We start from the raw sequence: 23,518 nt of genomic DNA on the forward strand, positions 1-23,518 counted from the left end.
TTCTGCATGAGCACCTTGGTTTAAATAAATGGTCTGAGTGGGGTGTTTGTGTGGTAATTGTAATGAGAACAAGCAACATTTATTGCCATTTTAAGGTGAACTGTTTCATTTAAAACCAAGTGTGTTTATAACTCTTGGAGCCTGCTTTAGTTTCAGCTAACAGCATCAGCTTTTTTATTTCTCAGGGTTAACTGAACAGCACAAGGCTCACTGTCTGTACAAGAGACTGGATTTAATGCAGTCCAAGTGAAAAGAGATCTGTCTTTGTGTCTGATCTCCAGTACTGGCAGTCATGAACTCAGTGTGACTTTCATTGGCCCATACAGAGTTCATTCATAAGCAGCAGACAGCATTGTAGCTGTTTGGTCTTACTTAAGTAGAACGTAGTAGCCTTTCTTTACCATACAATGATTTATAGTTTACCTGTTACTTATGGAGAACATTTATGGAGTCAAATAGATTTATGAATTCTTGTAAGAAAATGCAAGAGGGGTTTGCCTGTGCAAAACTTGCTGCTGTGATGCAAAGGTGTTCTTAGTGGTTGTTAGGGTGTTCTAGAATGTTCCAGGTGGTTACTAGGTGGTTAATTACTGGTCCATGTCAAAAAATCCCAGCCCCAATTCTTTATGTAGGGCCCTATCATTATAGCAAAAGCATGCAATCCAGTCATAAAAATGGAATTTACTGTATAATGCTGTATTTGCCCAATTTGGGATGAATAAAAGTAAGTCTGTACACTTAAATCAAAACATGATATGGACTAGTGTCTGTGAATATTATACCGCAAAAATACTATAAAAGTACAAACCTCCATGTTCTGCATGTATCTGTTTGAAGGAATGCCACAGACGTGCAGTTTTGTTGACTACACACATGCTTAAGCATGCATGATGCTTGTGTTTTAAAACATTAAGACATTCTTTTTAAAGGAATATTTACCAGAATTTATTTACTAGAAATTCTTTAGCAAATTAATTAATTAGACATGCTTTCGTTTATTACAATTTTATAAAACCATTAAAATGGAAACTAGAAAATGAATGGAAAACACAGTATTTGGTAAAAAAATAAATAAAAATAAATAAATTTGAGAATTTTTTTTTATATTTCACAGGGCCTTAATTTAATTTTTGTTAAACTTTTATTAATTGCAGAATAAAAAATTGAATATAGAAGAAATTTAATGAAAAAACAACTAAATTTAGGAAAAAAAATAAAGCTGAATTTGGTTAAAAAAAACACTTTTTCATAGGATCTTAAAAATTAAATTTGTTGAACTTTTAATAAATTGCTGTTAAATTGTGTTTCATGATTTCAATTAATTAGATATGCTTTTTGATTAATATGTTTTAATTTAACCATTAAAACAGTCTCTAAAAAGAAAAAAAACAGAATAAAGAAAAATGTAAACGGAAAAAGAGATTTGGGAAAAAAATAAAACTGAATTTGATAGCAAAAAAAACATTTCATAGGGCCCTAAAAATGTTATTTTGGTTAAACTTAATAAATTACTGTTAAATTGTGTAAGTTTCAAGATTTCAATTAATTAGACATGCTTTTTGATTAATATGTTTTAATTTAACCATTAAAACAGTATCAAAAAAGTAAATGGGGAACAAAAACAGAATATAGAAAAATTTAAACTGAAAAAAATTAATTTGGTAAAAAAAATAAAACAGATTTTTTTAAATAAAGATTGTATAACTTTGAATAAATTGCTGTTAAATTCTAAATTTCAAATAGACATGCTTTTTGATTATTATGAAAAAAATGAAATATAGAAAAATATAAAAAAATAAATTTGGCAAAAAAATTTAACTGAATTTGGGAAAAAATAAAACAGATTTTATAGGCCCCTATTTATGATATTCTAGTCATACGTAGACTGGTTAATGTCAAGAAAAACATTGAAATTAAGAAGAACTGGTGTCACTTTAACACATTTTGGCACCTCTTATAAGTAATTGGGCTTAAATGTATTAAATACAAAAGTGTTAATTGCTCTTGGCCATTTAGGATGGTGATTACATGCAGCCTTGAGTTGAGATCCTCTTCACAGCTTTCGATAGAAACTCCTCACACATCTTAAACACACAATAAATCATATTTTATGTGCTTCATAATATAATACAAAAGTGATTGATTCTCATTGCTAAATGCCACATACTTGTTATTGATGCTTTGATTGTACACAGTTATGATTTGCAGTCTTTTGGATACAAACCTCACTGTCAAGATCAGTCTTAACAGGGTTAATGGCAAATTGGTGCTGCCAGTCATGATTAAACCCACACTTATGTCACCAGCCTTTCCTCTCTAATTGGATGTCAGGGGAAATGAGAATATAGGCCTGTAAGCTGCTCATTATTGCACAAAAAAACCTCTCACATCACCTTGAGTTGGTTTATTTTTTGATAATACCAAGATGACTGTGTTATCCTTCTACTTGCCAAATAAACCAATAAATGGACATAATAAAATAACTCCATCAATATTTTATGTTTTTTAGCTCAATTCCTGCACACCTGCTCAGAGATGCCTCTGACCTTTTGACTTGTGTGAATGCACTGTAACTGAAACTGCTACAAATCCCTTCGAGAAGATCAGGCCCTTATGGCACACCGTCGTGAAGTGATGGATTTGAACGTCTTCTTCAGTAATAACAACTTCTCTCTTTCTCCACAGCCAAACCATTCACCTCTAAAGTGAAACAGATGCGATTGCACAAGGAGGACTTCGAGATCCTGAAGGTCATTGGTCGAGGAGCTTTCGGCGAGGTAAGCTCTCCAGTGATGGGTTGCAACCCAAAAATGTTCTCATAAGTTTGCTTTTTTATTAATAAACTTCTGTGCTATAAACAATTTTGCGATTATGTTGGGTTGCCGTTTGATGTCCAAAATGTCTTCAAATTGTATTTTTTTTGTGCCTAGTTTAAAACTTTCTAGTACATTTACCAGTACTACATACTTGACAAAATGTAGAAGTGTGTGAATTGGGACCAAGCCAGCCAGTTGTTTAAGTGCCAGAGAAGTGGTCAAGACCCTTGTGGTGCCATTGTTGTTTTTTTGGGCAAAGAATTGATTCACGACCCAATGGCGTGCCAAGTTATTTTACGTGTCATAAACTGAGTAAAGTACAGTTTGTTACCCCATGAAAATGTGAAAGTGTTTAACCTGAGCTAACAGTTTCGCAGCCAAAATCAACCTATTTTCACTCTTGCATATTTTATGTTTGCAGAGCGTGACACCGTCACCATCTGCAGAATGAGAGTTACACTTAGCAGATGCTGATGGGTGTCATGCTCTCTGAACGGAGCTCTTTGTAGTTGTCAAGGGGTCGTCTCTGTGTTAAGGTTGACCTGTCACCCCTGGACGCCCCGTGCCGCCCTGATCCTGGTTTCCTAAAGACACTGACAGGAGCCAGGCTTGAGGGCATCACTTATATCTCTCATAACATCTCTGGTTCTTCTCTTGTCGATGATTAATTGATGATTGACATTAATGTAATCGATTATTGATTGTTGATTAGTCAATTTTATAGCTGTGACCCAGGCACAAATGTTATTAGTTTAAAGTTTAAAAGTTCAAATGTATTTTTTTTTTTTAATTAAGCATGTCTAATTACTTTAAATAATGAAATCTATACAATGTTTCATTGAAATTTATTTTACAATAATATGACTCTATAATATGTTTTATTTTTAAAGAAATTCTGTTGTCTGTTTTTAGTTCTGTATTTCTAAATACAGTAAATTGTAAATTCTATTTTTTTATGACTGAATTCCGTGATTCTGTCTGTGCTTTTCTGCATTGTAGAAATCATAGGGTACTATTCTATGGAAGGCCGTTTCTGCCACTGAATAAAAAAAAGTTATTGCAACTTTTTATCTCACAATTCAGTTTTTTTTTCATCAGAATTGCATGATACAAACTCACCATTAGAATTTTTTCTTAGAATTGTGAGATATAAACTTATTATTCAGAATAGCGAGTTTATTTCTAAGAATTGCAACTTTATTTCTTTACAGTTGCAACTCAGTTTCTCAAAATTGTGACTTTCTCAGAATATCAACTTTTTTTTCTCAGAATTGCGACTACTTCTCAAAATTGAGTTTATTTTTCAGAATAGCAAGTTTATTTCTCAGAATAGCAAGTTTATTTCTCAGAATAGCAAGTTTATTTCTCAGAATTGCAAGTTTATTTCTCAGAATTGCAACTTTATTTCTTTACATTTGCAACTTAATTTCTCAAAATTGTGACTTCTCAGAATACCAACTTTTTTTCTCTGAATTGGGAGTTTATTTCTCAAAATTGGAGTTTATTTCTCAGAATAGTGACTATTTCTCAGAATAACAGCTATTTCTCAGAAGTGTGAGTTTATTTTTTCAGAATTGAGTCTTTATTTCTCAGAATCGGATGTTTATTTCTCAGAGAATCAACTTTATTTCTCAGAATGTTATCTTTATTTCTTAGAATTGTGACTATATTTCTCAGAATTGTGACTATTTCTCACAATAGTGACTTTATTTCTAAAAAATTGTGAGTTTATTTCTCAAATTAGTGACTTTTCTTTACTCACAATAGTGAGTATTTCTTTAACATTGCGAGTTTATTTCTCAGAATTCTGACTTTATAACTTACAATTGCGAGTTTGTATCTCACGATACAGTGAAAAAAGTAAGAATTGCGAATTCTCACACACACGCACGCACACATATATATATTTCTGTATGTAATCTGTGTTCAGACCACCAGTGAATCAGACTAAGTAACAAATGTTCTTGCTGTTGCTTTTCCCCCTAGTTTTTATTGCCTTTGAATTGCTCGCTCATGTCCTCCCACACATCTCGTACTGTTGACAATGTTATGACAGAAGTTAAATGTCATTTTTGAGTAATAATTAGTTTTCCAAAACTGTATTTCAAAGGCTGCATTGTGGGAGTTTGGCCCATGTAAGGCTGTGTGTTTCGAGGGCACAACGCCAGCGGTCTGAATGCTATTTTAAAAGTCACTTTCCAGTCCCTAGGTCCTTTCGATCAGATATTTGCTTAATCTTTTAACAGATAGTCTAGCTTTTCTTAGCAACCGTAAACTGAATTTTAAGGTCCGTGCCTTTGGGATTTGGTTTATTTTAAATCCCTATCAAGCGTATGGAAGAGAGAAGAGCGTGATTTCTTTCTGGAATAATGCTCGTATCCTGGCTCGGGCTGGAATGTGCAGACCTCTCAATGCGTGCTTGTTTTGGCTTATTTAATCGTAGGGAGTGAATCACACCGTTGTTTCGCTTGGACACCTTGAGTTCAAGACAAATATATGTCCATTCCACTTCACTTCCTTTTCCCATGATGCTTACACTTAAATGTCCGGACCAAACATCATTTTATTGGTCCATTATGTGCCATTTATATGAATGTGTTTGGATCAGTGTTCCCTATAATTTTGTTTTTGCTCAGCAAAACCTATTATTATATATTTTATATCTTATTTATCTTATCTTATTTTTGAAATTAAATGTTAGAAATTATACATTTTATATAAATAAAAATAAACATAGATTAAAAAAATCAAAAGTGGCTTGGGACATATTTCAGATCGAATTGCAGACAGTTGATTGTGTTTTTACTTGAGTCCTGGCTCCTGAGTGTGTCTTTGTGAAGAATGCTTTCTTCCCCTGGTATGAGATTTATTATGATTTCATAGCTGTATGCTTGTGTATGTGACACCCCTAGTAACCTGACCTGCCCTGTACCTCCAGGTTTACACTCCACTGTCACTGATAACCACTTCCATGTGTGATCTGGTAATCTAGATGGAACAAAAGCAACACAAAGTGGCTTATCATCCTATCAGGACCTCTAGAAATTCCCTTGTGCTGTCTTAATGGAGAGCCGGGTGTCAGATCTCTGTGTTTTCCGGTGTGTTACAGGTAGCAGTTGTAAAGGTGAAGAGTTCAGACAAGGTGTTTGCCATGAAGATCCTCAACAAGTGGGAGATGCTGAAAAGAGCGGAGGTACAAACATTCTTGAGTGTTTGACTTTTCGTGTGGTAAGGAAAACTTAATTTTAAGTGTTTTGTTAACAAAATTGTCTTGTTTCCAGACGGCATGTTTCCGGGAGGAGCGGGACGTTCTGGTGAATGGAGACTGTCAGTGGATCACCAGACTGCACTATGCCTTTCAGGATGACAACTTCCTGGTAGGCTTCTGACCTCGGAGTTTCCCTCACTCCACATTAACAGATCTATTTATCTGTATGTTGCCCGTCCATCCGTCGTTATATCTATCTATCTGTCATTCTAACGGTCATTTTATCGTTTTATCGTCTATCCGTTCATTATTATATCTATCTGTCTATGTACTTATCTATCTACCTGTCTGTCTGTCTGTCTGTCATTATATCTATCTGTCTGTTTTTCTAATGATCGTTCTATTAATCTATTTGTCTGCCTGTCCATCCGTTGTTGTGTCTATCTGTCGTTCTAACAGTCATTCTATCATTCTATTTGTCTGTCTGTCTGTCTGCCTGCCATTCTTTCTGTCTGCCTGTCCTTCCGTCCGTCCATCAGTCTGTCTGTCGTTCTATCTATCTATCGGTCAGTCTAAATCATGACGAGCAAGCACTTTCTTATACCGCTGCTGGCATACAGTAGCTTCTAGAGCTGCACGATTCTGAATAAAATGAGAATCACGATTTTTTTGCTCAGAATAAAGATCAGGATTCTCTCACGATTCTGGAGAACGTTTTTATTTTAAAGATTTACTCCTGAACATTAGGTTATCAAACAACAGTAAAATAGCAGTGAAATAAGACAAAATAAACTTTGCTTTAAATTTAAAGAAATGTAATGAAAAATAATGTAAACAAAAAAATTAAACATTAAAAAAGAAACATACAAAGGTATTATGTCAGAGTAAAGCGATTTAATGATTCTTAGCTAGAAACAGTAGCCTATCAACATTTATGGCTGTCAACGTCCACTCTGTGGGATGCCCAAGTTTACTTCACCATTTTACAAATAAATCCTAATCTAATCATGACAAACTATATATCGTTGGAAAGGTCTAAGTCTCCTAAATAGATATTTGACATTTTGTTGTGTTACAAATTATGTAGGAAAATAACAAGAGTGACAAGAGTTTCATAGATTAATTTATGACAAGAGTGCACCTCAAAAATCTCCTTCATAACAGGAGTTCTGACCTTTTTCACAAACAGACTTTCTTGTTGCCTTTTTTCCCTATTACACATTAGAAATAATAAGAAATGATATATCAGATGAAAACTTAAAATTTCAAAATTCATCCTTTGGATCCATCCATTGAATTAACATGGAAAATGTACATCAAAAAAATCATATTACTAAATGTTCTTGTCCATGAATTATAAAGATTTAAGATTCAATTCTTCATTTTCACGTCTCTGTTCAAAAATGGGAGTAACAATTAAGGGGTTAATGGATCGTCATGCTCATATATGGTTCCATTGCTCTGCTGGTCCATAAATCTGGCACGATCAAAGTACTCTTTCAATATTCAAAGTGCTAATAGAGACCGAATTTATCAAGCATGATACAGAGCTAACTACACAACTTATAGCCCACATACTAATAACAGCCTAGACAGCCTGGATTAAGATTGTGGGGGGGGGGGGGGGTCGAATCGAGATCGCGATCTTTTAACGATTAATTGTGCAGCTCTAGTAGCTTCCTTGAGCAAATCTTGCAGAAACAAGCCCCGGGCTCTCTCAGTTTCTTGCACCAACTGCCAAAAGGCTCGCCATCTCTACTTTCTTCAATCCACGCCCAGCGCCATTTATTTTTGAGTCCTTTAACTATTGCTAGGACATCATCCCTAGGCTTCATAAACTTTTTTTTTTTCTCCGACAACGCTAACGTGACATTGACGTATGGGTGTCAATCACACTGTGTTACAAGGACACGCCCTTCTCTGCTTCTGATAGGCTTGTAACGCTAGTTAAAGCTGCGTTCCTCTCATATGATTGGTAGGTGAAATAAATTGGCTCGAAAATATTAAACCGTATCCGCAGGCTCTAAAATATTAGAATTTTTTTCCCACACGGCCGCACGCCGGAGATCAGGCACGGTGCCGGAATACTTTAAGCCCTGCATCTGTCTGTCGTTCTAATGATCATTCTAGCGTTCTATCATTCTATCATTGTCTCTATCTGTCTGTCCAAACGTCCGTCTGTCGTTGTAATGATCATTCTAGCGTTCTATCATTTCATCATTTTCTCTGTCTGTCTGTCTTTCGTCATATCTGTCTGTTGTTCTAACGATCATTCTATCATCTGTCTGTCTGTTGTTCTAACAATCTTTCTATCGTCTGTCCATCTGTCATTATACCTATCTGTCTGTCTGTCGTTCTGTCTGTCGCTATATCTGTCTGTTGTTCTAATGATCATTCTATCATCTGTCTGTCATTATATCTATCTGTCTGTCTGTCGTTATATCTGTCTGTTATTCTAATGATCATTCTATCATCTGTCTGTCTGTTGTTATATCTGTCTGTTATTCTAATGATCATTCTATCATCTGTCTGACATTCTGTCTGTCCATCTGTCATTATATCTATCTGTCTGTCTGTCGTTATATCTGTCTGTTATTCTAATGATCATTCTATCATCTGTCTGTCTGTTGTTATATCTGTCTGTTATTCTAATGATCATTCTATCATCTGTCTGACATTCTGTGTGTCCATCTGTCGTTATATCTATCTATCTGTCTGTCTGTCGTTCTGTCTGTCGTTATATCTGTCTGTTGTCCTAATGATCATTCTATCATCTGTCTGTCATTCTGTCTGTCCATCTGTCGTTATATCTATCTATCTGTCTGTCTGTCGTTCTGTCTGTCGTTATATCTGTAACAATTATACTATCATTCTGTCATTGTCTCTTATCTTTCTGTCTGTCCGTCCGTTATATCTGTCTGTCGTTCTAATGATCATTCTGTTGTTCTATCATTCCATCATTTTCTCTGTCTGTCCATCCGTCATTTTATCTGTCTGATGTTCTTACAATCATTCTATCTATCTGTCCTTCATTCAGTCTGTCTGTCATTACATCTAACTATCTGTCTGTCCGTCCGTCTGTCTGTCTGTCGTTCAAATGATCATTCTAAAATTCTATCATTCCATCATTTTCTCTATCTGTCCATCCATCGTTATATCCGTCTGTCAGATCATTCTATCATCTTTCTGTCTGTTGTTCTGTCTGTCTAATGATTATACTATCATTCTCTCTCTTATCTATCTGTCTGTCCATCAGTTATATCTGTCTGTCAAATGATTATACTATCATTCTGTCATTCTCTCTCTTATTTGTCTGTCCATCCGTTACACCTGTCCGTTATTCTATCGATCATTCTGTTTTTCTATTCTAGGCCTGCACATTTCTGTTGTATCTGGTGTCTGTCTGCATTTACACAATTTAGTTCTGACATGTCTGTCTTCTGCAGTACCTGGTAATGGATTACTACGTGGGTGGTGACCTCTTGACTCTTCTCAGCAAGTTTGAGGACCGTTTACCAGAGGACATGGCCCGATTCTACCTGGCCGAGATGGTTCTAGCAATCGATTCTGTGCATCAGCTCCACTACGTACACAGGTAAGGCCGTTCTGCTTGCAAACCGTCCTGGATTTACACATCCTTCTCCCTTTTTTTTATTTCTGCTGCACAGCGTTGTGACATTTGAAGCAAATTGCATGGAAATAAGTTGTGTGTGCTGGTCTGTGGGAATGTGAATTCTTTTGGAAACACAGGAAGTGACTAAATTGTTCTGATTTCAACAATCACAGAGGACATTTCAGCACTGCCTTTGCTTGCTAAGTTGCTATTGCGTTCTATACATGGAGCGCACTTCCAGGGATCACGCTCGTAGGCGCCTGACCTCTCAGATGTGGCTCCAGTGGAATTGATTTATTCTGGTCTTACTAATTGCAGGCTGCTGCTGCGGAGCCCAGCAGAGGTCCGTGCGTACAGTATGCGCTCTGGGAACTCAAATAAGGACTGTAATTACAGGTTTAGCCGCCCCGGCCGTGAGAGATTTGTTTTGGACAATTTAAAAGAGGTATGATACTGTGGGCAACTCCCTTCCAAAGAAGGGGAAAATAGACGAAGTTCCATTTTTACCCACGTTTAAGTGCGTCGTCTAGTTTTGGACAGAATTACTCAAGCTTGAAATGAATAGTTACATAACCTCATCCATAGTAAAAACCTGTTGCTAAACTTTAGGTGCTGAGTAGACCGGATTAACAAAGGGGCGGGGCTTCCATTGTTGTCATTTATGCAGGAAGTTGCCTATTTGTGTGCCAGGCTGTGAGTTTCCTGTCATTCTGTCCCCCATGCTGGATGCTTTACATTTTAGCAAGTCTGTTACATATCATACAATTTCCTTTTATTCTCTCAGGTGCTTTTTATTCACTATAAGAATATAAAGCGCATGTTTTTCCCTGCAGCAGCGTGCTTGTGTTGATGCGCTCTACATTCCTGCTGTCCAGTTAAAGCTGTTTGCGTTTGAGTGGTAGTCAGCGCTCACACCATATGTTCAGTGATAAACTGTGACACGTTTTGGCCAAGACAGCTGTTCCTCTTATCTTGCATCTCTCTTATGTGAACGCACTCGCATGGCTGTTTTCATGGTGTGATTAGGAAGAATTGTAGTGTTTTTGGTTCCATATTTGGCTCTAAAAATGATTTTCCTTTTTAACTGCTGCAGTAATACCTTCAAACCTTCAATTTCATAGGGATACATTAAGAATTTGAAGTGTCACAGTCCTTGTTTCTTTAAAAGGACAACTGTGAATAGTTGTATGTCCATGTCCAGTCGACTGGACTCCATGTCTGTATGTCGACCTGTTCACCAAAGGTCAGCACTTCACCTCCCACATTGCTTTCATTCCACATGCACACAGGTATGTGACACGCCCCGGACCAGCCATCACCAGCAGACCAGCAGCAACCATCTCCTGAATGCAGGGTATTTTGAGCACCTCCCCTCAGCGTCTGGCTATGAGCGAGTCTGGCCAACGTCTGAGAGACACATAACACTCATATTCCTCAGAGAGCCCAGCGGTGTGTCTAGGATTTTGACACCTCGTTGTCATTTCTGAGGCTCTGACAGCCACACCACTGCCATCTGCAGTTTGGCTCGGCTCTGGTCACGTGAGCTCCGGTGGCTTTACTCTTGCTGGAGGTTGATGCTTCGATTTGCATAAAGTTAAACTTCTCATTATGTTGGCAACATTTACAGATGTTGCCTAAAATTACCAACTTTGAATAAAATGGTCCAGGGCTGTTACGATTCCTTGATTCAGTTGGAGTACTTGATAAAAAAAAAAAATCCTTGACTGGAATTTGCCCATGTCGAGTAACCGGCAAAACACCAGAAGTGGTGCTTATTACAGACAGGAATACAGGAAACGTTTATTAGACCATTTTTTCTTTTTAATTATTATTGCCTCGTTGCTATTATATGTGTTTTAATTTTTTTTGAAGGCTATTGCTTACTTGGGTCTATTTTTAATTACACAAAATAATTAATTATAAATATCCGATTACTCGATTAATTGACTGAATAGTTGAGTTAATTAACTAAAAAATTGTTACTGACAGCTCTGAAATAGTTGTTTTCACTTGACTAGCTGTCAGAATTTATGATGGGACGGTTATTATGTAATGTCGTCATAGCTGTTGTGATTTGGCAAAAGAATTTACATGTACTCATTAGGAAATGACTTTTAAAGTTACGAGAAAGCTCATGTATTAGGCCAGTTTTTAGGGCCATTAAGATTTTTTTTGTATTAAACATATACAATTAAACATTTCCTCCACCAAAGTTGTATTACTGCAAATGGCCCAGATTCTTTACCTTTGAGATTTTTTAAACCTGCATTTCCAATTTTCCCATATTTATTTATGTTTTATTTAATTTTTTTGCTGTGTTGCATTGGAAAAATACTGTAGTATTATGATGGTTTATCTAATATACATTTTTTTACTAGGCCGTCAAATGATTAATCGCGATTAATCACATCCAAAATAAACGTTTGTGTTTACATAATTTATGTGCGAGTACTTTTGTTTATTTATTATGTTTATATAAATACACACAGTTAGATGTATATATTTAAGATTTTTTTTATTTATATATAAAATATTTCTATGGATCTATTAGAGCTGCAAAATGATTGGTTGTAATTAATCGATTCAAAATAAAATATTGTTTGCATGCTATATGTGTGTATATTTATTATATGTATATAAAAGCACGCATGTGTATATTTTAAAAATTTTATGAATTTGTATGTAAACATTTCTATTATATATAAATATAAATATTTTACATATAAAGCTAACATTTTTCCTTAATGTATGTGATTGTATTTATATATACATAATAAATATACACAGTACACACACATAATATGCAAACGTAAATTTTTATTTTGCATTGATTAATCGCTACTAATTGTTTTGCAGCTCCACTATCTGATTTATATTCTTAAAAAAAAAAAAAGGTAAATATTTTAAAATGCATGTATGTGTATGTATTTATATATACATTATAAATATATACACCGTTTACACACATATATTATATAAACAAACTTTTATTTTAGTTGCGAATAATCACGATTAATCATGGGACAGACATTTTTTACTGTATTGTATTGCAAACTACCATAACCATATTTAATTTCAGTGTAAATTTAAAGGTAGTACAAATGTATTGTGTAGATACTTTACAATTTAAATAATATGTGACCCTGGACCACAAAACCAGTCATAAGGTTAAATTTTACAAAACTGAGATATATACATCATATGAAAGCTCAAAAAAATAAGCTTTCTATTGATGTATGGTTTGTTAGGATAGGACAATATTTGTCCGAGATACATCTATTTGAAAATCTTAAATCTAAGGGTGCAAAAAATCAAAATACTGAGAAAATCACCTTTAAAGTTGGCCAAATTAAGTTCTTAACAATGCATATTACCAATCAAAAATTACATTTTGATAGGTTTACAGTAGGAATTTTACAAAAAATCTTCATGGAACATGATCTTTACTTAATTTCCTAATGATTTTTGACATAAAAGAAAAATCAATAATTTTGACCCATACAATGTATTTTTGGCTATTGCTACAAATATACCTCAGCGACTTAAGACTGGTTTTGTGGTCCAGGGTCACATATATCAGTGTATTTTACTTATTACAGTAATAAGTTAATTTATAAGTTACAATTTATTTGCCATAACGTTACAGTTGAGGGAACAAATGTCTCAATGCAAAATCTTAATAGTCCTAATAAAAGGCTTCATTTTCTTTATGAAACATATAGTTAAACATTTTTTAACATTTGATTTTGAAGTGAAATGTAACTTGAATGTGCTCTTGGCATGGTTTTCTAGTGTTGGGTGGGTTATTCCTCCGATTGCCACACTCTTAGGCCAAGATGATATCTGCAGATGTTTTTGCATCTGTGCTGGTTTGGAAGAAAGTCTGTTTCTGCGGTATCCCACAATGCACTGCGCTTAACTTGACCTGCCTTTTCCAAAAGGGTGGATGAAACAGAAACATTATCAACCACAATTTTGAACATCTCCTTTGTGTCTCATACTTTGATCAGTCTTTGAAACAAAATTAGATTAAAAATTAAAATATCCTTATTTTTGAGATTCTGAGATGGACGCAATATGCAAAATTAAACATGTGACACAATGTAGCATACTAACGTTTGAAACGTCTATATTGTTACAGTGCACAGTATGCTAATATTCCATTCTGAACAGAACGTCTTGAGATCCTCATGGTGCTTGAGGGGTTTCTGTTTCGGGGTGTGGTGTGGCACAGCTGCACAGCCTTTTGGGATCGCCAGGATCGTCCATCTTTGCCTGGAATTTCAGGAGCTCCCAGAGGAATGAACAGCACTGCTGCTTTTGAGGCGAGATCTCAAGCCCAGATCCTCGACCACATCGCTGATCACCATCTGCAGAATCCTGGAGGCCGCAGGAGAAAGCCCCCTCGCATTCCTGCGGTCTCCTTTAGCAGGAAGCCGACACTGAAGTCAGCAGTAAACTACTCGGTGACCTTTGTATGGCGGTTCACAGCTTCCTCTTCTTACAGTCTAGCAACTGTAAGACTCCAGTTTATGAAGCACAGTCACTGTCCAACTGGAGTAAGCCATTGTTACTGTAAGCTATCGTAGTTTAAGAATGTGAAGTTTTGTCTCTTCTTGTCTTCTCAGGGGTGTTTAGGATGGGGAATTAACCTCTCCATCAGAGCTTCGCTCCAAGCGATTGTGTAATCTGGGTTAATATTGATTCAGGTGTGCATGTTTTCTGCTCGAATGAGTTGCTGGCTTAGAAAATCAGGCCTGGAGCTCATTGTGATCTTGAGGTCGGCCGCTATCGCATTGACAAACACACCCTTCAGTCATTCTGAAGCTCCTGAGATCTTCACTCTAGTGTGTTAGCTTGGTTCATTTGTGATTAATCCAGTTATTGACCTTCTCCTGGACTGTGTGCAGATATTGATCAGAATTCCTCAAGTTCCACCCCTTTTCCCTCTCTCTGGGGACGATAACCTGATGGGTCGGACGGGTCCTCAGGGTCTCTGAGAGTCGCCTGCCAATGGCTGTCATTAGATAATGATTGTGGAAACGCCTTAGTCAGCGTCCTTATGGATAACAGTTGATTGTTTTTCATTCTTTATACTTTTTTTTTTTTTTTTTTGGACTGGGAATTAAATTATTTTTAAAAATATGTTGCCTTGTTTGTCTAAGGCTATAATTGTGGAACTTGGGATCTTCAGACTAAAAGCTGTGGTGCTGTGAAACTTAAAGGGATAGTAAACCCAAAAATTAACTTTCTGTCTTTATGTACTCATGACTGTTTTTTTTTCTGTGGAACGCAAAAGAAAATATTTAGAAGAAATTTGGTAACCAAACTGTTTCAGTTCCCATTCACTTTTGTATTACTTTTACCAGTAACAGTAAAAAAAATTTATAAAGAAGTCTCTTCTGCTCCCCAAGCTTGCATTTATTTGATCCAAAATACAACAAAAACAGTACAATTTTGAAATATTTTTACTATTTAAAATAACTGTTTTCTATTTGAATATATTTTTAAATGTGATTTTAAAGCTGAATTTTTAAGCATCATCCAGTCACATGATCATTCAGAAATCATTCTAATATTCTCATTTGCTGCTCAAAAACATTTATAATTATTATATTGAAAACAGCTAAGTATAATGTTTTTTTTTTTGATGAATAGAAGATCTTTTATAACATGATAAATCTTTTGTAACATGATAAATGTCTTTATCATCAATTTTGATCAATTCTTGCTAGACAAATTTATTTCTAATTCCTTTTCCAAAAAATGTTATAATGTTACAAAGCTTTATATTTCAGATAAATGCTGATCTTTGGATCTTTCTATTCATCAAAGAATCCTGAAAAATAATCAGTACTCAACTGTTTTAAATATTGATGATAATAATAATAATACAATTTCTTGAACAGCAAATTTGCATATTAGAATGATTTCTGAAGGATCATGTGACCCTGAAGACTTGAGTAATGATAAAGAAAATTTAGCTTTGATCACAGGATTAAATTACATTTTAAAATATATTCAAATAGAAAATAATTATTTAAAATAGTAAAAATATTTCAGAATTTTACTGTATTAAATAAATGCAGGCTTGGTGAGCAGAAGAAACTTCTTTAAAAAACATTAAAAATCTTGCTGTTCAAAAGCTTTTGACTGGTAGTGTATGCATGTATACATCTATATCCTGTTGTTATGGGATGCAGTAACTCCATCCTTGCACTGTTCACACGCTTGTATATTCTGGGCGTTTTTAAGTCATTTTGGGTGCATTTAAGAAAAACAGCACCTGTTAAGGAAGTTGCGGCCTGATGTAAACCACTAAACAGGATGTGGTGTAAAACCTGAAGGAAGTGGTACACCACTGCTAGTTGTTCTGCTCTTCATAGGAAGTCATGTCTCATTTCCAGGAAATGAGACACGGTTCTTTGTGAGAGTCTCGGTGTGACGGGTATGACTGGACAGCTGACCGTCGGAGATGTTATTGGTCAGTAAGCCATGACGCTTCTCTCTGTCTGTCTGAAGTCAGGGCAGATGGTGTCCACAGATCAACTGTGCTCTGTTAAAGCAGGATTACCTCCCTTCCTTTGACCGCTTGTCCTCTAACTGTGTTTTGTGTGTGTTATGAAGGCTTGATTCACAACGCTGACATCCTTGACTCTTTATTTGTTGATATGTAGTTAATTGGTTTATGTGAAGTGTCTGGGAAATGTGTGCTTTGTCTGGAATGCTCTTAACAGAAGGATTTAAAGATAGCTGGACAAGAAAATGAGATGGACTAATCGACACTGAGCAATTTATTTTATTTTATTTCATTTATTTATTTTTAATTTTTCATTTATTTATTTTTTTTATTTACATTTATTTTATTTTTAATTAAGTTTAATATTATTTAATTTTATGTCTTTTTTCACTGACCAGTAAACAAGCTCTTTGTTTACATGTCTAGAACTGCTTATTTTTGTTGCTCATTTTTATTGTGAATAGCACTTAACTCTAAAAGTTTTGTGAACTGCAGGAAGGAGTTTATTTTATATAAAAAAAAATAATAATAATGATGATAATAAAATAAAAGTTTATTTAATTTAATTTTATATTATATTATTTTTAACTTAATTTAATTGTATTTAATTTTATTTTGAGCTTAATTGAATTTAATTGAATTTAATACATTTTTCACTGACCAATAAACAAGCTCTTTGTTTACATGTGTAGAACTAGAATTTTTATTCTAGTTATTATTTTATTTTATTTTTTAATCAATTAATTTAATTTTATATTATTTTGAACTTAATTTAATTTATAAATTTTTAGGTCATTTTACACTTTTTATTTGATTTGATTTTATTTTATTTTGAACTTTATTTTATTTTTATTTATTTTTTTCACAGACCAATCAACAAGCTGTTTGTTCACATGTCTAGAACTGCTTATTTTTTATTTTATTTTATTTTGAATTTATTTTAATTTAATTTAATTTTTATGTCATTTTAAATTTTAAATGTAATTTTATTTTAAACTTTATTAAAAAAATTTATTTTTTCACTGACATGTCTAGAATTGCTTATTTTTGTTGCCCATTTTTATTGTGAAAAGCACTTAATTCTAAAAGTTTTGTGAACTGCAGGTTTTTTTATTTGATTTTTAATTTTAATTTAGTTTAATTTAATTTTATTTTGAACTTTATTTAATTTTAATTGACCAATAAACAAGCTCTTTGTTTACTTGTCCAGAACTGCTCGTTTTTGTGGTCCATTTTTATTATGAATAGCACTTAATTCTAAAAGTTTTGTGAACTGCAGGAAGGAGTTTTTTCCCCCCATCTGTCTTTGTGGAAAGAGAAAATCAGGAAGAGAAAATAGCTGCTAGTAGTCATCACTGTAAGTGGCCTATTTGCGGAAGGGATGGGGGGATGTTTGCTGTTTTGTCCACCCCCCTTTCCACTCGCGAGACTGACAAATAACAAATAGACGCAAGAGAAAGGAATGCTGGGTCATGCTAAAGGCCATCAGTGTTTACTGTTTACGCATTTATAGGGAAAATTGCAGGGTTTTAAGTACAGCTCATGACTTTGGACCGCCTAGCCATGGGAAACCGTTGCAGTTCATTCAGTGCTCGCTCTCTCTTTCTGGCAATGCAAATTGAACAGTGCTTTATTGGCATGACAAAAAGTTAGTGTTAGGGGTTTATTCAAATCAGCACAAGCACTGCTAATAGTGACGGTCGCTTTTGCAAACACAATTAATAACAGTGCAAAGTAAACTAAGAAGAGTCTCTCTCACTATGTTAATATAGGGAATGTGTGGAATTCGGTCTCTCTCAGTATCTTGGCAGTACGACTCTCTTTTTCTTTTTTTTTCTTTTTTGAATTTCCAGTGGTTTCGCCGTCATGCTGTGAGGTTGGCATCAGACGCTTGCCTTAATAGGACATCACTCTCCTGCTTTTTCTCCCAGACTCCATCTTTATTACTCCTTTCTGTATTTATTATTTATTGATTTATTTTTTTGTACAAGTCTGTTTTTAAATTACTTTTCTCCCCCTTGGACATTCCCTTAGTTTCTTTTTCCATTTTTTTTGTCATTTCCTCTAGGTCAACTTGTTTTCCTTTTTTTCGTTGTTGTATTGAACATGTATTTTTAATTTAATTTTTATTTACTTTTATTTTTAACTTTGTCATTTTTAACTTTATTTTATTTTATTAGCACTTAACTCTAAAAGTTTTGTTAATTGCAGGAATTTATTTTGTTTTAATTTCTTAATTAGAATTATTTTTAATGTTTTTATTTATTTTAATTTAATTTGATGTTATTTTTTTATTTTATTCTTTATTTAATTGTATTTCATTTTTAATAAAATTTTGTCTGTTTAATTTAATTTAATTTATTATTATTTTTCACTGATCAATAAACAAGCTCTTTGTTTACATGTCTATTTTTATTGTGAATAGCATTTAACTCTAAAAGTAAAAAGAAAAATAGTTTATTTTTCCTTTTCTTTTTTTAAATTTTAAAAAAATTAATTTTAATTTGAACTTCATTTAATTTTGTCATTTTTTAACTTTATTTTATTTTATTGGGACTTAACTCTAAAAGTTTTGTTAATTTATTTATTTATTTTCATTTAATATTATTTTTAATTTAATTATTTTATTTTTAACTATTTAATTTTGTCATTTTTAACTTAATTTAATTTTATTAGCACTTAACTGAACTTCAGGAAGGAGTTTATTTTATTTTTATTTATTTCATTTTAATTTAATTTTTACTTTTTAATTTTTTTGTAATTAATTTTTTTAATTTAATTTAATTGTAAACTTAATTTTATTTTATTTTATTTTATAATTTTTTCACTGACCAATTAACAAGCTCTTTGTTTATATGTCTAGAACTGCTTATTTTTGTTGCCCATTTTTATTGTGAATAGCACTTGACTAAAAGTTTTGTGAACTGCAGGAAGGAGTTTTATTTATTTATTTATTTATAATTTAATTTATTTTTAACTTAATTCAATTTTGATTTAATTTTATTTAATAAAAAATTTTCACTGACCAATAAACAAGCTAATTTTTATTTATTTTATTTTAATTTAATTAGTTAAAATAAAAGTTTATTTTTCCTTCTCTATTTTTGTCATTTCCTCAAGATCAACTTGTTTTCCTTTCCTTTGTTATTATATTGAACATCAGTAATGTTCAATACTAGAAATGTGTACAAAATAAACAGAAGAGCAACACTGAAATGTATCCTCGTTGCAAGTGAACTCGTATTTAATATACTTTGGGTCAAATTTTAATTTACCTGATGTAGCTTTGTCACTGATTTTCTAGGATAATGTCTATATGGGCATCAAAAAAAAGGTTAATATATATACTTATCTTGGCATCCTATTACTTGCATTTAGCAATGTTTCCCCTGCTTTTATTGACCCAATCAGAACAGACCTTCAGCCCATTTGTGAGAAGCACAGCTGTGGATCTCCATCATCTATCCATTTCTGGCACTGGTGCTCATCCCAGATTTTCCACTCAGATCTGTGTTGCATTGTCAGTTCACGTGTCCTCCGGATACAGCCCACCTGACTCATCCTCCTCTCTTTAATTTTCTTCACTTCTTCTCTCCAACTTGTAGTCTTGTTGCTGTTTGAGATCTCATACAGCTCCTATGTGGCCTGTCAAGAAAGCATCTTATTATTTATATATGTACACTATCAGTCAAAAGTTTTTGGACAGTAAAATGTTTAATGTTTTTTTTGTCTCTTGTGCTCACCTGCATTTATTTGTTCCAAAATGTGAAATTTTGAAATATTTTTACTATTTAAAATAACTGTTTTCTATTTGAATATATTTTATTCAAAATATTTTTTAAATATTTCCAAATTTTACTGTTTTTACAAGCTTTGGATCAAATAAAATGCAGCTTTGGTGAGCAGAAGAGACTTCTTTAAAAAACATTAAAAAAATCTGATCAAAGCTGAATTTTCAGCATCATTACTCCAGTCTTCAGTGTCACATGATCCTTCAGAAATCATTTTAATATGCTGTTCAAGAAACATTTGTATTATTGATATTATCAATATTTAAAACAGTTGAGTATTTAGTATTATTTGGTGAGTAGAAAGATCAGATCATCAACATTTATCTAAAATAAAAAGCTTTTGTAACACACTATACCATTCAAAAGCTTGGTTAGTATTTTTTTTTTGGAAGAAATGATAGAAATTAATACTTTCATTTAGCAAGGATGCTTTAAATTGATCAAAAGAGACGAAAAAGACATTTATAATGTTACAAAAGATTTCTGTTGCAGATAAATGCTGTTCTTCTGAACTTTTTATCTATCAAACAAACCTGAAAAAATTCTACTCGGCTGTTTTTAACACGTTAATAATGCTAAATGTTTTTTGAGCAGCAAATTTAGAAATATTAGAATGATTTCTGAAGGATCACATGACTGGAGTATTGATGCTAAAAAAATCAGCATTGAAATCACAGGAATAAATTACATTTCAAAATATATTCAAATAGAAAACAGCTATTTTAAATAGTAAAAATATTTCAAAATTTTACTGTTTTTCTGTACTTTGGATCAAATAAAATGCAGGCTTGGTGAGCAGAAGAGAATTTCTTTAGAAAACATTAAAACTCTTGCTGTTCAAAAACATTTGACTGGTAGATTGTGTTAATGTTTTTACAAAGAAGGGTCACAAATGCTGCATTTATTTAATCCAAAATACAGTAATATTGTGAAATATTATTCCAATTTAAAATTACTTTTTTCTATTTGACTATATTTTAACATGGAATTTATTCCTGTGATCAAAGCTGAATTTTCAGCATCATTACTTCAGTCTTCAGTGTCAAATGATCCTTTAGAAATCATTCTGATATGCTGATTTGCTGCTCATGAACAACATTTATTTGAAGTTAAAATCGTTTTAAATCCTTATAAATGTCTCTCCTGTCACTTTTGATCAATTTAATGCATCCTTGCTGAATTAAACTATTAATATTTTAGTACTGACCCCAAACGATATTTCAGATCATGTTTTGTATGGTCTATGTTAGTGGTTATAGCAAAATAAACCCTGATAGGATGTTCAGGACCTTGATGTGAAGCGATTCATGTTGCAGGAATTACTGGCTGACTGTACACTTAACCTGTTTACTGCATGACTATTTTCCGAATCTCTAAATAAAACATAATTATCCATAAATTATACAGTCGTTAGATGAACATTTGACTCCAGAATGCCATACTGGACCAATCAGAATCATGTCCTCTAGAGAGAGTGTCTAATAAGTGTGCTGGAATGTTCTGTGGGTCAGAGCAGTTTTTGGGCTTGTTGAGAGAAAGAGAAGTTATTTTTAACACCACGGGTCTGTTCCTCAGTGCTCACTGATCCTTTACTGTCTCTATCACACACACACACTGCAGTCTTCCACCACCTGCCCATCTACTGACCAGCTGCTGCCCCTCCTGTCTCTGTGTGTGTTAAAGAGACCCTGAGGACATGAACCGTCGCATGACCATTCACACACTAACGTCATTTATAACTCTCCTTTGTATTGATTTCACATACTTAATTGTAATAAACATGAGGAATTTGTTATATTAGATGTGTTCAAGCTGCTTTGGAAAGTGTATCATGATTGAGGTTTTTTTTAAGCATCGCTCCTTTGATGGTTGATTTAGTTTGGATGGAAACTTTAGCTTTTTAATGATGTCTCTTTCTATAATGGGAGATGAGCTGAATGCAGTCTGCAGGGTCTCATATCTCCTATTGTCTATTGTTTTCTTCCAGCTCGTCTGAGTTTTTATTGACCACTGTTGACCAAAAAAATTGGCCTGATACTAATAGCTTATATAATGGCTATTTTATTTTATTATTATTTTTTTTTAAAAAGATTGTTAACTGTACTTTCTTCCAACTCTTCCTAGTTTTTATTGACCACACCAAAAAAAAGATTTATTTTATTTTTTATTATTATTTTAAAGATTGTTAACTGTACTTTCTTCCAGCTCTTCCTAATAATTTTTATTGACCACTGTTAACCTGATTTGACCTGATACCAATAGCTTATATAATGGCTATTTTATTATATATATTATATTAATATTATATTATTTATATTATAATAAAAATAAAACTAAGTAAAAAAAATGCTGCTGAAATTAAAACTATAATCAAAGCTAAAATAAAATAAAATATGAGGGAAAATGTAAACATGAAAAAAAAAATTATGAAAAATAGAAATGTTGTCTTGGCTAAGTACTAAAATTACTAAAACTAAAACTGAAATAAAATACAGTTAAAAAGAAATATATACAAATAAATAAATAAGAGATAGTGCCATTAAATTACAAAAACTTAAATTACTTTAAATTAAACTGAATATATAAAAAAATAAAAGCTAATTAGAAATATAAATGCAATACTTAACTTTGTTTTGCTTTTTTTTTTTTTTTTTTTTTTTTTTTTTTATTATTATTATTATTATTATTATTATTATTTTTATTCCAGCTCTTCCTAATAGTTTTTATTGACCAAAAATGTTTTTGGCCTGATACCAATAGCTTATATAATGTCTAATTTATTTTATTTTATTTTATTTTTTGAAGATTGTTAACTGTAATTTCTTCCAGCTCTAATTTTATTGACCACTCTTGACCAAAAAAAAATTGGCCTCATAACAATAGCTTATATAATGGCCTTTTTAATTTTTTTATTTTATTTTAAAAACATTGTTAAATGTACTTTTAAAGCCTGATATATTGTGCATACCTAAATTGTGTATGTTATTTTATTGATTTTTTTTTTGATGCTGTTATGGTGGTTTGGACTTACTGTTTGTAAGCTGAATGTTCACAGCTGTGGTATTGTGCGTCGACAGGCCAGGAAACCAGCACTAATCACATTTTAATGTCCTGCTTCCCAGCGCTGTTTCTGTCAGGGCTTGTGTGCAGCATCCTTCATGTAGGAAGAAGATGAGGTTTTCTTTCGGCACATTTACTGGTCGAGGGGATGATGTTAGCTCCGGTGTTGTCAGGACTGGGGTTTAGTTCACCTACTGGCAGGAGGGAAGTCGGCCTGTGGTGAACAGACAATTATGTCAGGTTGTTATATGTGTCTAAGTGGGTTACATACCTATATTTGTCCGGCAGATTTAAGTTTTTGTAATTTAATGACATTTTTATTTATTATTTATTTATTGGTAAATATTCTATTTAACTGTATTTTATTTCAGTTTTAGTAATTTTAGTACTTTAACTTTTGCCAAGACGTTTCTATTTTTTAATTTTTTTCTCATGGTTTCATTTTCCCTCATATTTGTATGTTATGTTATTTTATTTTATTTTAGCTTTGATTATAGTTTTTATTTCTTA

At 33.0% G+C, this 23,518-nt stretch overlaps 1 protein-coding gene across 1 annotated transcript in view; it reads left to right on the plus strand.

Moving 5' to 3' along the window:
- LOC141295298 (serine/threonine-protein kinase MRCK alpha-like) overlaps positions 1–23,518 on the plus strand; it is a 72,653-nt gene that overhangs the window by 8,156 nt on the left and 40,979 nt on the right. Inside the window, exons 2-5 of the mRNA XM_073826508.1 lie at positions 2,686–2,777; positions 5,926–6,009; positions 6,098–6,193; positions 9,471–9,619. Coding sequence (XP_073682609.1) covers positions 2,686–2,777; positions 5,926–6,009; positions 6,098–6,193; positions 9,471–9,619 — 421 coding nt within the window. The remainder of the gene's footprint in view (positions 1–2,685; positions 2,778–5,925; positions 6,010–6,097; positions 6,194–9,470; positions 9,620–23,518) is intronic.

The sequence above is a fragment of the Garra rufa genome, chromosome 21, assembly GCF_049309525.1.
Source record: "Garra rufa chromosome 21, GarRuf1.0, whole genome shotgun sequence".
Lineage (NCBI taxonomy): Eukaryota > Metazoa > Chordata > Actinopteri > Cypriniformes > Cyprinidae > Garra > Garra rufa.